The 15,819-nt window shown below is 41.3% G+C and overlaps 1 protein-coding gene across 2 annotated transcripts in view; it reads right to left on the bottom strand.

The window, feature by feature from the left end:
- xpo4 (exportin 4) overlaps window positions 1-15,819 on the bottom strand; it is a 170,026-nt gene that overhangs the window by 18,965 nt on the left and 135,242 nt on the right. For both annotated transcript variants that reach the window (XM_078545457.1, XM_078545458.1), the window contains exon 17: window positions 8,502-8,795. In XM_078545457.1, coding sequence (XP_078401583.1) covers window positions 8,502-8,795 — 294 coding nt within the window. The remainder of the gene's footprint in view (window positions 1-8,501; window positions 8,796-15,819) is intronic.

The following is a 15,819-nucleotide window of genomic DNA, read 5'->3' as shown; positions in this document are numbered from 1 at the left end:
TTGATCTTTGTACTTTTCCATAACCAACATAAAATATATGATACAATGATCACTCCACTAAATGTTCTCCTACTAACACATAATCTACTTGGCCCACCTGCTTCCCAAGAACCAGTCTAGTAGTGCTTCCTTTCTCATACTGCTGTAGAAATTTTTCCTGAACACACTCTAGGAGCTATGGCCCTCTCTGCCTGTTATACTACCACTATCCCAGTCTATATTCAGACAATTATAATCCCCCAATATAACTGCTCTATAATTCTTGCGCCTCTCTAATTTCCTTGCAGATTTGTTCCTCTACATCCTTCCCACTATTTGGCAGCCTATGGACTTCAATGTAATTGCACATTTTTTGTCCCTTAGCTCTAGCCAAATTGATTCTGTCCTTCACCCCTCTGGGACATCATCTCTCCCCAGTACCGCAATGGTCAATCAATACTGCCACTTCCCCCCTTTTCTTCCTTTCCTATCTTTCATTAACATCTTATATCCAAGAATATTTAACACCTAGTTCTGCCCTTCTTTGAGCCAGGTCAGTCTGTGCCTGTAACTTATGTTAGGAAATAGAGACAGTTTAAGTAAGTTATATTTGTATTTGTGGGTGTTAGGAATGAGTTTTAGCTTTAATGTTGAAGTTTGATTTGTATTTTTGTATGTGTGTGTGTGTGTGTGTGTGTTGAGAAAAGGTCAAATTGAGTTTTAGTTTCACTTTAAAAAGGTGCCTGCATTTATAATGATGTTTTTTTCACGATTGTTGCAACTAGATTAAACAAACAAGAGTAGAAGAATTGGGCTGTTGCCTAGCAACAGGGGTCCAGAGAGGCAGGTCCCTCCCACAGACACACACAGAAGAGGAGAAGCAGCAGTTTGATTTTGGAAGCTGTCTGAGTTCAGTTTGTTTTGAAAGTAGCTGCCAGGAGAGACTGGAGCAAAGGGGACAGATAACCAGTCCCAAGCTAAAGAAAAGACACCAAAATCCAGAGGAGCAGAACAGGGGAAAGTTCCAAGCAGACCTTCTAGTCAAGGGAAGAACAGAAATCTGGAAAAGGTCCTAAGTGAAGTTAAGAATGAGGGGCAGAGAAACACTCTAAGCTTCAAGCTGCAGAAAGCAGATTTAAAGTGAGAACACCTTGCAAGAGGCAAGAAGCTCCAAAGAGACAACTTGAAGTCTGTAACTCTTTGCTATGGGCATGTGAAGCAGTGGTAACGTTGATGGCTCAGTCGGAGAGAGAGTGTGTGTGGAAGACAGCTTGAACGCATGTGGTGACCCGGGGAGAGGAACATCGGAAGGAGAGTTCGAAACCCTGCGGGTGAACCCTTGCGGAAGGCACCTGTGAGAAAGTGTCACTTTGAGAGATTATTCCAAGGGGAAGTCTTGTAAAGTGGAGATTGGAAACCCTCGTGTAAAAGACGGAGTGTAGCGAGACCGGTTGTCTCATGGTGTGCCAAGCATCTGGGGGAAGTTGCAGAGAGATCCATAGCATCTGGTTGAGGTGGCATCTGTCACTTGGTTTCAGAGTGTGGTGTGTCTGATCACAGGGTGCCTATTGGTACGTGGACTGTGTACTTACTATGCACATTAGAGTATAAGGTAGCTTTCGTAACGTGTTATCCTTACAAATATGTATATCTGTAAAGGTATAGTTGTGGGTGAAGGAGTATTGTAATACAGTTCATCTTTTCTTGTTTAATAAATGTTTTATTCTTTTGTTAAAAGTCCATCAGGTGACTCTCTCCTGCACCATCTTTCCAGCCATGTATTCATCTGTTTTATCTTATTTTAATACTAACTTGCTTGTGGTACAGGGAGTAATCAGGAAATTAATATTTTTGTGATCCCACTTGCTAATTTTCTACCTGGCTCCCAAAATTCTGATTGCAGGACCACATCCCTCTTTCTGCCTTGTTTGTACCAATGTGGACCACGACTGCTCCGGGTGCTCTGAAGCCATTAAGCAACATCCTTGACCCTGGCACCAGGAAGGCAATTATCCTGGATCATGTCTGTAGCTGCAGAAACACCTGTCGATAGGATATTGAATCACCTATCACTATTGTTCTTCCAGTCTTTCCCTTGTACCCCTGTGTACAGCAGAACCATCACTCTCATCAGTATTCAAAATGGAATACTGGTTGGAGAGTGGAATGCACTCAGGGGACTCCTGCACTACCTGTCTGTTTCTTCTCGAATGTCTTGTGGTCACCCATTCCCTGTCTTCCTGCATACCCTTAAGCTGCGGGGTGACCACATCGATAAATGTGCTATTCATGAAGCCATCAACCTCAGACAGCAGCTGCTACTCAAGTTCCAAAACCCCAGGCTCAAGCTGCTATAACTGACACAAATCGTTGTCCAGTACATGGAAAGGGTCCTGCTGTTCCCACATAGCACAGAATATGCACCCTAGAAGGTACACACTGCTGCCACTGTCCATTGGTGATGGAGAAAGGAAACATTTAAGGTAGTAGATGGGTTGCTTTGTCCTAAACAGTGTTGAGCTTCTTGCGTGTTGTTGGAGCGGCACTCATCCAGGCAAGTGGAGAATACTTCATCACACTCTTGACTTTTGTCTTGCAGATGGTGGAAAGGCTTTGGAGAGTCAGGAAGTGAGTGACTCACTGCAGAATTTCTAGTCTCTGACCAGCTCTTTTAGCTGCAGTTACTTATATAGCTGGTCCATTTAGGTTTCTGGTCAATCATGACCCCCCCTCAGGATGTCGATGGTGGGGATTTCAGCAATGGTAATGTTGCTGAACGTCATGGGGAGATGGTTAGATTCTCTCTTGTTGGAGATGGTCATTGCCTGACACTTGGGTGGTGCAATGTTATTTAACACTTATCAGCCCAAGCCTGAGTATTGGCCAGGTGTTGTTGCATGCAAGCATGGACTGCTTCAGTTTTTGAGGAATTGTGACTGCCACTGAAACACCGTGCAATTATCAGTGAACATGCCCACTTCTGACCTTAAGATGGAGGGAAGGCCATTGATGAAGCAGCTGAAATGGTTAATCCTTGGGCACTATCCTGAGGAACTCCTGCAATGATGTCCTGGGGCTGAGATGATTGGCCTTCAAACACTTCCTTTGTGCTAGGTATGACTCCAATCAGTGGAGGACAGGCTGGTTGGCTACAGTGTGTACCTTGACCTTTGAGAACAGCGGAAGGGGCATGATGTTTGATATGATCTGCCAGTCTTTGGGACATACCTAGCATCACATCGGCACTGAAATTCATATACCACATTACCCATTTGTGTGATAGGTAGAACGTCTTTTTGGCTTGACGGCAGCATCTTGCTAGTGGTGAATATCACTCGTGTTGATACTGCACAGTAGCAGCATGAAACAGCTATTTTGATATACCTTGCTTTTCCAGGGTAATCTGAGGTAGACTAGGCAATTTTCAGGGCTGAAAGTGATTGCCATTCATGAGTTTGCACGATATACAGTGCAAAATGATCTGGTCAGGGCAGCCATTATCCCGCAGGAATCCTTTGATGCGCCCTATTTCAGCATCAAGCTTGCATGGTGAGCAAATGGCTCAGGCCCTATTTATGAGGTTGTCAATAAGGCCAATCTTATAGCATATAAAACTAAGAATACCAACGTGTATTTTAACCAGTGAAGGTAAGCTTGCAGTAGACCGTGGTAGCGAACCCCCTGGAAGATTTCTCAACTAGTATGTCAAGGAAAGGGAGTTCATTTGACATTTGCCATTTCAATGGTGAATTAGGCACAGGATGGAGCCCATTAAGACATGTAAGGAAATTATGACATGCAGCTGCAGATTTAAATATAGCAAACTTACCATTTACATAGCAGAAATATGCAAGGGGGTAGGAGGTTAGGTGCAATTCCATCAAAGACATATTTCTTATGGAGCCCAACAAAGATGTTTGAGAGAACTGGGCCTAGAGGGCAACACCATCTATTTAGGCATACATGGTGTCATTAAGACTGAACGCAACTGCGCGAGTTGCTAAGTTCATAAGTTCAATGAATACTGATTCACACAATGGTGGTGGGTCTAGATTACCACGATATAGTGCTGCAGCGCAAATATCTATGGCTTCATTAAGTGTGAATAGGTTAGCAAAGTCTAATGAGCATGTGGACACAGCATTGCTATCAATATGCAAGTTCTGTGTGGTCTTCGCAAATGTAAAGGAATCCTTCACCCTGTATGTGGAAAACTTGCTCAAAACTGTTCGTAACAATTCGCCCAACCATTTGGTCGTCATGTTGTGCAGAACCGGTCATATATAAGATGAGGGTAAAGAGACATCACTCTTGTGTGTCTTGGGCAGCCCATACATGCGCAGATGCAGTGGGCTGTGAGGACGAACCCTGTCATATATATCATGTGTGCTTGCAAAACTCAAAACACAGGGTCCAACATTAGATGCAATTCTGCGATTGGATAACATTTGCTAAACAATCCTCACTGTGCTAAGAATTACGCTGACAACCAACTTAAGATTGTCAGTTGGGCTCACAGTGTGGCACATTTGCATGTATTGGAAGCTACATATATTAATACACAGGGCCCTGTTCTTTGCAAACACAAAGAACATGTATACACATGCTGCCTGTTTCAGGTAAACAAATTAAGTGACAGCCATTCGCTGGTTCATTCCTCAGGGCAATGCCTTGACCAGAGTCAAGCTGCCTGGTTTAAATTTCAAACAATGCTTGGCAGTTAACTGTCAGTCACCATCAACTGGTGCATTCTCCATGGCAACACCTCTACCAGAGACCACTTGTTAATCAATTAGCATTCTCTTCTCATATGGTATAAATTGTTGTCCCCTTCATATTTGGTATTCTTGTGAATTGTCCTGAGTACAAGACAAAAAGCTTTGACAAAAAAAAGTCTCTTTTTTCAGTGATACTCAAGTTCTGTACCACCAAACAACTAAAAAAGTGTAGTGAGGTGGATAAACCAACAGTAAAGGTCAGACATGGGAAAGATAATTCCAACTACCTGAAACCTGGATTCATTTGGACTGGATTTAGGAACAACATACAACCTTTATGAATTCTACATGCTGAGCTATCAACTAACAGAAAGCATGAAGCTGTGCAATCTTTCCTAGCATTTGGAAATTCAGTATACAGCTGTGGTTGGTAAGTACTGGGAAATGTTTCAGAGGCTCTATGAACAACATGCATTTAAAAAACTACAGGTTGAGTACTATTATTGTAAAACCAGTGGAGGTGCTCAATCATATTTAGTTGTGTGTTTCTAAAGCTAGTGAGCCTTAACTGCACATTATTTTTATTGTGAATAATGTGCAGTTACTGGAGGGAACGGGACACCTGATTTTGTCCCACTTTTCAATGGCACAATTATCCATCGTAATAACAATATGGCTACTAATATAAAAGGACAGATTATTAAGTCATAGGAACAGGATAAGCCACTCAGCACCTCAGACCTACTTGCTATTCAATTATATCACAGCTGATTTATAGTTGAACTCCAATTTTCCACCATTGCTCCATATCCCTTGATACCCATGCCCAACAAAAATCTCAATCACGGAAGCTCCAAATGCCTTTCCAGCTACAGATGTTTTGGGAGGGGATTCCAAGTTTCTACTATCCTTCGTATGGAAAAGTGCTTCCTGATTTCACTTCAGAATGGCCTAGCTCTAGTTTTAAGATTATGTTGTCTTATTCTTGATTCCTCCACCAAACGAAATGGCTTCTCAGGATCTAGCCCACAAAATCCTTTTTAACATTTTAAACAACTCTATCAGGACACCCCTCAATCTCCTATACTCAAAGGAATACAAGCAAGTTTATGCAATGTGCCTGTAGAATTTAATTCTCTAAGCCTCAGTATAATTCTGATGAAATCTACCCCTCTACCAAGGCCAAGATATCCTCCATAAGATTTGGTGCCCAAAACGGTACACCGTTATACTCCAGATGTGGTCTGAGCAAGGCTCTCCACAGCTGAGACATAATTTCCTCCTCTTTTGTATTCCAGACCCCTTGAGCTAAATGCCAACATTCCAATAGCCTTTTAACTGCATTTTGCATAAGTCTATTAGCCCTTTATTGTATGTATTTGAACTCCCAAATCTAATTCCTAATTTTTCACATTTAGAAAATACTCATTTATTTTCCTTTGGTCCAAAGTGGATGGATCTTATACTTGCCCACATTGAACTCCCTTTGCCATAGTTTGTCCATTCACTTAATTTTTATATTCACTTTGCAACTTCCCTTCTTCAATCTACATTAGTTACTGTTGCTTCTGAGACGTCAGCTGCAAACTTGGATATGCAAAATTTTATTCCTACACCCAAGTCATTAATAAATATGTTGACAAGTTGAGGCCCTTGAACAGATCTTCAGATTACATCAGTTGTCACATCTTGTCAACCTTTTATCCACTTTCTCTATCTCCTACCTCCCAAACAATTTCTAACCCAAGTCAAAAGACTACTTTCAATTCCATGCACTCTGATTTTTTGCTAATAATTTATGTGAAACTTTATTAAATATCTCCTGGAAGTCTAAGCAGTTAACATCCATAGACACTCCCTTATCTACCTTATTTGTGACCTCCTAAAAGCATTCTAAACTATATTGGTCAGACACAAAATCAAAAATTCTGTAATATTCTCAATATAAGCAATTCAACCTATATATCTCATAAAGGCATGTTTAGTTAATTCAAGACTTTTGTTTTACTGTGTTGTACAAAGAAATGGGACAAATTTCCAGTTTTTTCTGTAAGTTCAGTCGTTCTCTGGAGGAGAGAAGAGGACATCCTGATTTGCCTCTATGGACTGCACAAGGAAGTCCCCATCTTTCATGTGGATAATCACTCCAGTGTTTGATCAGCTCCACTGGATTGATTTTTATAGCATTTTTGACACATTTGAATTTAAAACATGAAGGTCGAGTATCCTTTATCCGAAACCCTCGGGGCCCACTGCATTTTGGATTTCAGATAATTTTGGTTTTCGGATACTGCATATAAACTTACGTTACAATAGCCTAAGCTAGCTATAGTCTAAAGTAAATAAAATGGCTAGAGAAGTAAGATGTATCACTGAATAATAAATACAGGGTACCTGAAAAAGTTTATTTTTGGCATGATCACCACAAAAATCACAAGGTAAACAATGCAGACAAACAACTAGACTTTCCACGCTAAAGGTTGATGAGGTTAAAAAAAAAGTGTGTGGTTTTTGGACGTGTTCCCTGTTTGGATTTGCGGATAAAGGATACTCGACCTGTACCACTTTAAAGATTTGGAGTGAATGTGTTCACTAATTAAAGACCAACTGAAGCATTCACTTGCAGGCTTGCCTCCTGATCCTCACAATGAGAGCAAGGGGTCTTTGTTCTTTGGAGAACTTTGCGTAAGAAGTTGATTTCTCATTTGAATACATTTAGCTTGCAATTATTCAAAATTTGACTAGGATGCAGTACTTTCCATAACAATGAAGTTGACAGTTTCATCAATAACAATTTCATCACCAAGTTGGCATATGCAATAAACCAGTCATTGAAATAATGAAGAAAGCCTCATCGAATTTTCGTATAGTAAAACAATGACCCTGTGGTTTTCAGGAAGCAGTTAGCTTCTCTTTGATTGTTCATATAATGTAAATTTTCTGAATTAGCACAGACTCAGATGCTACATATTTCCTCTGTAATGAATATTCTCTGTGCTGGCTGCAATCAAGACTAAGTATTGAGTACCCCTTAAGCAGACAGTGGTCTGATCCTTCCTTCTTGTCCATCAACAGCGAACAGAAAATTTCTGCATAGAATCGTAGTAAGCCCACTCATACAACTGATGATAATGTAACTGCAGATTTTTATAGTCTGGTACTTAGAACATGCAGTATATTTGAATTTCCTTCTTCTCTGCATAAAACCAAATTTGTTCAGAACTTCTAATCAATTAACGAGCATTTCCAATCAATTCATTTTTTTCCAAAATGAACTTTTGTTCATTTTTAACGTAATAGTCACATAGCGAGTAATTTTCGTCTCACTATTATTAAAGGAGACTGACCTAATTCAGGTCCTACGTATTGAGTAAACAGCACGTAAGCAGTGATGCAGAAGCATATTAAAGGCTAAAATTTTTACTTCTCTTTAGCTCTGAAGGGTCATACTGACTCGAAATGTTATCTCTGTTTTTCTCTCCGCAGATGCTGTTAGACCTGCTGAGGTTTTCTAGCATTTTCTGTTTTTGTTTCAGATTTCCAGCATCCGCAGTATTTTGCTTTTATCCTAAAATTTTGCTTTTGGACAAACATTTTACTGACTTACAATGACATAGCAAAATAGTGGAATCCGTTCTTACTCCACGATCATGTAAAGCAAGCGTCTAAAACACTTCTTTCTCCCATGGACAGGAAACACCGACAGTAATTGTGGGTGAGGGTAAATTATGAACCATCCAGTTGTTTTCCCAGTAAAATGTCCTAAGAAGGTATGTGGAACAAAGTAGCGTTGATTCTACTCACCTCTCCAAGGTAGCAGATTTGTTTATGTGCAACTTCAACAAAAACTTCTATGATCAAGTTAACAGTCTCGGGTGTGTTCTTGTAAATTTCCATTAAACCAATGCAATTATTGAGAAAGTCCATTAAAAAGGTGAACAGAATGGCTACATTGTCTATCTGTGTTGCTTCAGCTATTCCACAAAGTGCCTCCAGTGTGGCAATGATCTCCTGCTTCACCTCTTCTTCCTGACAGATTTGTTGAAAGTTTTCTTGGTTTATAACATTAAGAAATCGCTGTTGGAGTGGCTGGAGAACCTAAGAAAAATATATTTTACAAATACATGATAAAGTGAATCATCATGGAATATTTCTCATCTTGAGATGAGGGTTTCAACAATCATAAATTTTGTTCCTTTGAAATTTAATTAAAAATTAGCTCTGCGACATTTCTACAGATAAGTCTGAAAATCTTTTTTAAAAAGTCTGATATCCAATGTCCTCAAATGGATACAACTGTGATGAGGCCTTGATGGTATCTCAGCTTGCATTGCAGTTTTGATCTCCTTGATTAGAGGGCTATGGGGCTTTCGTGCCTGAAGCACATGGATTTGCATGGTAGCAACAACCTATATTTATATAGCACCTTAACGTAAGGCACTTCACAGGAGTATTATAAAACAAAATATGACATCGAGCCAAAAAAGGAGATATTAGATTGAATGACCAAAAGGTTAGTCAAAGAGGTAGGTTTTAAGGAATGTCCTGAAGGAGGAAAGTTAAGAAGAGAGGTAGAGAGATGTAGGGGTGGAATTCAGGAGCTTAGGTCCTATGTAGTAGTTTAGGATTTATTTTGTATACTCTGTTGTCCACAAGTTGACTTCAAAAAGTCACTACAATAATCTAATACAAAATCAGAGATTCAGCCACATAGCTGTCAGGTCAAGCCCAATCTATTCTTATCCTATGAATACATAATGTTTGATGTTGCATTTCCCATTGCAACATACCAACTCCTAAAGCCAAAATCTTTTTAAAAATCTGAATTTAATGCTAGTGATGCTGCTCCAAGCCATTCTTTGTACTGAATATATCAGTTGGTTTAAAATGAAAAGTTCCGATTAATACTAGGGATCAAATGGTTGTCATGCCCCACTTATCTCCAAGTACCTAATGATCAATGGTCATGAATCAGCAGACCTAATTTTCAAGTTTATGAGTATAATGGTGCAAATTTTGGTTGCAGCATATTGGTTAACTGTCTAGCAATATGTCTCAGCACAAGGGTAGCATTGCTAACTAGCTACCTACCTTTGGGTCTTTTTATTCATTCATGGGATGTGGGCTTCGCTGGCTGGGCCAGCATTCATTGCGCATCCCTAGTTGCCCTTGAGGTGGTGGTGGTGAGCTGCCTTCTTGAACCGCTGCAGACCACATGGTGTAGGTACACCCACAGTGCTATTAGGAAGGGAATTCCAGGATTTTGACCCAGCGACAGTGAAGGAATGGCAATATATTTCCAAGTCAGGATGGTGAGTGACTTGGAGGGGAACTTCCAGGTGGTGGTGTTCCCATTTATCTGCTGCCCTTGTCCAAGATGGTGGTCATCGTGGGTTTGGAAGGTGCTGTTGAAGCAGCCTTGGTGAATTCCTGCATCTTGTAAATGGTACACACTGCTGCTATTGTGCGTCGGTGTTGGAGGGAGGGAATGTTTGTGGATGTGGCAAAACACACATTAATCAACTAGCCTTAGATGTTGAAATTGCATTTAAGTACTGATACTAAGAGGAAACTAAGATGGCTATCGAGTACACAACTCTCCTTAACATTAGCCAATGTCACAAGTAATAATACGAACAAGGAGCAGGACTAGGCCATTCAGCCCCTTACGCCTGCTCCACCATTTAATAAGGTCATGGCTGATCTGATAGTAACCTCAAATCTGCATCCCACCTGCTGCCAATAACCTATCACCCCCTTACTTACCAAGAATCCATCCACCTCTGCCTTAAAAATATTCAAAGGCTCTGCTTCCACCACCTTTCCAGGAAGAGTTCCAAAGACTCTCAGCCCTCTCAGAGAAATAATTTTGCCTCCTCTCTGTTTTAAATTGGTGACCCCTTAGTTTTAAACAGTGACCCCTAGTTCTAGATTCTCCCACAAGAGGAAACATCCTCTCCACATCTACCCTGTCAGGATCCCTCAGGATCTTATATTTCAATCAAGTCGCCTGTTACTCTTCTAAACTCCAACAGATACAAGGCTAGTCTGTCCAACCTTACCTCATAAAGCAACCCGCCCATTCCAGGTATAAGTCTGGTAAGCCTTCTCTGAACTGCTTCCAATGCATTTACATCCTTCTTTAAATAAGGTGACCAATACTGTACACAGTACTCCAAATGTGGTCTCACTAGCGCCTTGTACAATGGAAGGATAACGTCCTTACTTTTGTATTGAATTCCCCTCGCAATAAATGATAACATTCTATTAGCTTTCCTAATTACTTGCATACTAGCCTTTTGTGATTCGTGCACTAGGGCACTCAGTTCCTTCTGCACCTCAGTGCTCTGCAGTCTCTCACCATTTAGACAATATGCCTCTCTTTCATTCTTCCTGCCAATGGACAATTTCACATTTTCCTACATTATACTCCATCTGCCAGAGCTTTGCCCACTCACTTAACCTATCTATATCTGTTTGTAGTCTCATGTCCTCTTTACAACTCACTTTCCTACCTGTCTTTATGTCATCAGCAAATTTGACAACCATCCCTTCAATCAATTCATTTATATAAATTGTAAACAGTTGAGGTCCCAGCACTGATCCCTGTGGCACGTCACTCATTACATCTTGCCAACCTGAAGGTTACTCATTTATGCCCATTCTCTGCTTCCTGTTAGCCAGCCAATCTTCTATCCATGCTAATGTTACCCCCTGTACCAAGAGCTTTTATTTTCCACAATAACCTTTGATGTGGTACCTTATCAAATGCCTTCTGGAAATCAAAGTACAGTACATCCACTCATTCCCCTTTATCCACAGCACTTGTTACTTCCTCAAAGAATTCCAATAAGTTGGTTAAACGCTATTTCCCTTTCACAAAACCAAATAAGATCTGTTTCGTTTGAAATATTTATCTTTGTATCAAAACTTCTCACTTTGCATTTGATCAGGTATTCAATTAAGCTAAGGCTGTTTTAAAAAGAGCAATTGTTATAAATTTGCACTTGTCAAGTGATTTCCTTTCCCACATCCCCTGAGGCACAGATTCATACTCAGTACAGTTCCACAACTGCTGACTAGCACTTCATCCAATGGGCCATTCTTGCCTAGATATTCCTGGGTCCCTGATGCAGGGCTGTAAATGTGGCAGAAGAGGGTTTTGCCTAAACTCAGAAGCCTGACTCCTTCATAAATCACAAGGTTAACTAATTTTAGTGATATTGGCAGGATATCGATGATTGGCATGCCAACAAGAAAAAACCTTCCAGATAGCGCCTTTCACAACCACAGGACGTTCCAAAGTGCTTTACAACCAATGAAGTACTTTTAAAATGTAGTTACTGTTGTCATGTAGGAAATGCAGCAGCCAATTTACACACAGCAAACTCCCACAAAGAGCAATGTGATAATGACCAGATAATCTGTTTCTGTGATGTTGATTGAGGGATAAGTATTGAACAGGGCACTGGGGATAACTCATCTTACCTTCTTCTGAATAGCACTGTGGATCTTTTATAGGGCCTTGGTTTAATATCTCATCCAAAAGAGAGCACCTCCAACAGTGTAGCACTCCCACAATGTGCACTGCAGTCTTAGCCTTGATATTTGTGCTCAAATCCTGGATAGGGACCCAAACCCACAACCTTCCAACTCAGGTGCATGAGTGCTACCAGCTGAGCCACAGCTGTCAAAAGGGTCAGGTATGCCAGAAGAGCATGGAAAATTCAGGAAGGGGAGCAGATCAAGGGTGTGACTTGGAGCTCCATGCAGTTAAATAGCTGAGCAGGTTTTTGGAAGAAGGACTGAAATGGCTCTTTGAAGTTGAAGTGCTGCTGGTCCAAATTAGAGGACAGAGATGCAATAGTTGGAGTATCAGGGAAGAAACCATCAGATGCTGCAGTATAGGTCATGAAGGAGGAGGAATCATGCTTGCAATTGGGATTCAATTTCCATGCAGTAAGAAATTTAATGACCTCACTAGATCAGAAGTTAGACAAAGTTTTAAGGTGAGTTACAGGTGAGATGTTGGAGATGTCTTTCTTTTGAAAAGAGCTTCTACTTATATAGTGTTCATATCTTTTGAATATGCCAAAGCACTTGATGCCTAACAAGTATTTCCGAAGCGTAGGCACTGTTTAATTGTGGGGAAAAACACACGAGCAAGTTTCCATAAATGGCAATGAAATAAATGACTTTTCAACCAATTTCACTTAAATAGATTAAAGAAGAAATGCTGGCTAGGGCACCACAGAACTCTCACATCTTTTTCAAACCGTGTCTTGGATAGCCACGTGGGGAGACAAATGGGGCCTCTATTTACGTCTCACTGCGTAGCACCATGTTTCTTGTTCCAAAAACAAAGTCACTTCGCACTCACATCAAGTGTTTAACATCCTGCAATGTTTGCCAGCAGACTGAAGTCTCACAACCAAAGTCCTTGCTCCCTTACAATCACCATTACTGTCCGCCATTCCACAAATTCTGACTGACTGTAATTGCTAGATCTGGAGAATGCTGTAGCCAATTAACACGATGCATTCCTTCTGTAGAAGGCAGCAATACATGCCAGAGATCTAGAGGAGGACACGCCAACATATGCCAGTTAACAGCATACAAAGAGGAAGCAATGGTAATAACTGATTTCCACTCTGACCTGGCAGCTGGAGATGGGGATGTGGGGGTCTTAAATTAACGTATATTGTCTTATTTAATATTTCTATGTATTTTTCAATCTTTTCACCAGCTACCACTCTCTTGATCTGAAATCCACAAAATAGCTAATTTAGAAAGAACGTTGCTCAAGCAGACCAGACTTAACAGCACTGTCTTTTCTTTCAGAGGCTACAAGCCAGGATACTACTGAGAAGTTGCTAAACATGACCTACTGAGACCCTCCAGCTTTGGCAAATATTTATGTAAATAAGGAATCGACATGTGGTGAAACAGAGAGCACAAGGAATCCAGAGGGTGGAAGCGTAGAAGTGAAACCTGATGTAGTTGAGCAAATGTGTAACAACTCTGACTGTCAAGCATATGGATGATTTTTTTTATTCGTTCACAGGAGAAGGTGGTGGTGAGCTGCCTTCTTGAACCGCTGCAGTCCACGTGGTGTAGGTACACCCACAGTGCTGTAAGGAAGGGAGTTCCAGGATTTTGACCCAGCGACAGTGAAGGAATGGCAATATATTTCCAAGTCAGGATAGTGAGTGACTTGGAGGAGAACTTCCAGGTGGTGGTGTTCCCATCTTATCTGCTGCCCTTGTCCTTCTAGATGGTAGTGGTCGTGGGTTTGGAAGATGCTGTTGAAGGAGCTTTGGTGAATTCCTGCAGTACATCTTGTAGATGGTACACATTGCTGCTACTAAGCTTCAGTGGTGGAGGGAGTGAATGTTTGTGGATGTGGTGCCAATCATGCGGGCTGCTTTATCCTGGATGGTGTCAAGCTTCTTGAGTGTTGTGGGAGCTGCACTCATCCAGACAAGTGGAGAGTATTCCATCACACTCCTGACCTGTGCCATGTAGATGGTGGACAGGCTTTGGGGAGTCAGGAGGTGAGCCACTCGTCGCACGATTCCTAGCCTCTGACCTGCTCTTGTAGCCACAGTATTTATATGGCTAGTTCAGTTCAGTTTCTGGTCAATGGTAACCCCCAGGATGTTGATAGTGGGGGATTCGGTGATGGTAATGCCATTGAATGTCAAGGGGCGATGGTTGGATTCTCTCTTGTTAGAGATGGTCAATGCCTGACATTGTGTGGTACAAATGTTACTTGCCACTTGTCAGCCCAAACCTGGATATTGTCTAGGTCTTGTTGCATTTGGACACGGGCTGCTTCAGTATCTGAGGAGTTGCGAATGGTGCTGAACATTGTGCAATCATCAGTGAACATCCCCACTTCTGACCTTATGATGGAAGGAAGATCATTGATGAAGCAGCTGAAGATGGTTAGGCCGAGAACACTACCCTGAAGAACTCCTGCACTGACGTCCTGGAGCTGAGATGACTTCCAACAACCACAACCATCTTCCTTTGTACTAGGTATGACTCCAACCAGTAGAAAGGTTTTCCCTGATTCCCATTGACTCCAATTTTCCTAGGGCTTCTTGATGCCACAATCGGTCAAATGTGGCCTCGATGTCAAGGACAGTCACTCTCACCTCAGTGGTGCAGCCACAAAGAGTAGGATGCCAGGAGAGGATCAGTTACATGTATTTGGAGATAGTGGCAGGTGCATGAGCTTATGCAAAGCTTTCCTTATCAGATCAGTTATCGTAATGCGGGAAGTACTGAATGAAGAACCGCAGACCTCGGGGACCATTTGTTGATTATGATGTCAATTGGATTGCAAAGTATACAGTGCACTCTCTCAAAAGGAACTAAAGAATTCTCAAGGATTCAAGGATCTTTTAGATTCAGTGAAGTCCATTCTCCTAATCATCTCTGGTAACTGGAACTGTGTTCCCAGAACAAATGGAGATTTATTGTTTGCGCCTCAGATATTGTTTCTCCTCGCAGAAGCAGCACAATGGGACACTCCATTCAAGTAGACCAGAAAAAGAGTGAACCTCTCTCAGGTGCATTCCATGACTGAGGATGAAGAGAAGGCTGACCTCCATCCCAAGAATATTTTGCAGCATCTCAGACTCCAGGCCACCGTGTGCTACATAGGAGGATACTTAGAACAGGATAGAGAAAAGCCCATATGGTCACAAGAGGTGTGAAATGACAAAACCAAATAATATTTTTGTAAGAAGCTGGAATATGTAATACAAGAGGACGAAAACACAAAGAAGCCCCCGAATGACAACTGAAAACAAGTATCAAATGTGTTAATGTTAAGGCTCAGGATTAAGATTTTACTTCGACCATGAAGAAATTGGTGAAAGGAGGGAGATCTTTGATGAGTTCCTAATAATAGTACCCTATTCATCTATGGAATTATGCCAAAATAGATCTGTCTCACAGGCATCTAGCAGCTGCTGGCACAGCATCTGTTTCTTATTCTACATGGATCAGGTTGTCAACATCACCAGTGTCAAGCTCTGGGGCACCTATTATCAATCCACTCCTGACTGCAAAATTGTGAATCACATAGTATGGCTATGTGATAGCATATGAT

The sequence above is a fragment of the Cetorhinus maximus genome, chromosome 7, assembly GCF_964194155.1.
Source record: "Cetorhinus maximus chromosome 7, sCetMax3.hap1.1, whole genome shotgun sequence".
NCBI lineage: Eukaryota > Metazoa > Chordata > Chondrichthyes > Lamniformes > Cetorhinidae > Cetorhinus > Cetorhinus maximus.
Note: the sequence above shows the minus strand (reverse complement) of the source record. Positions and strands in the feature narration are given on the sequence as shown.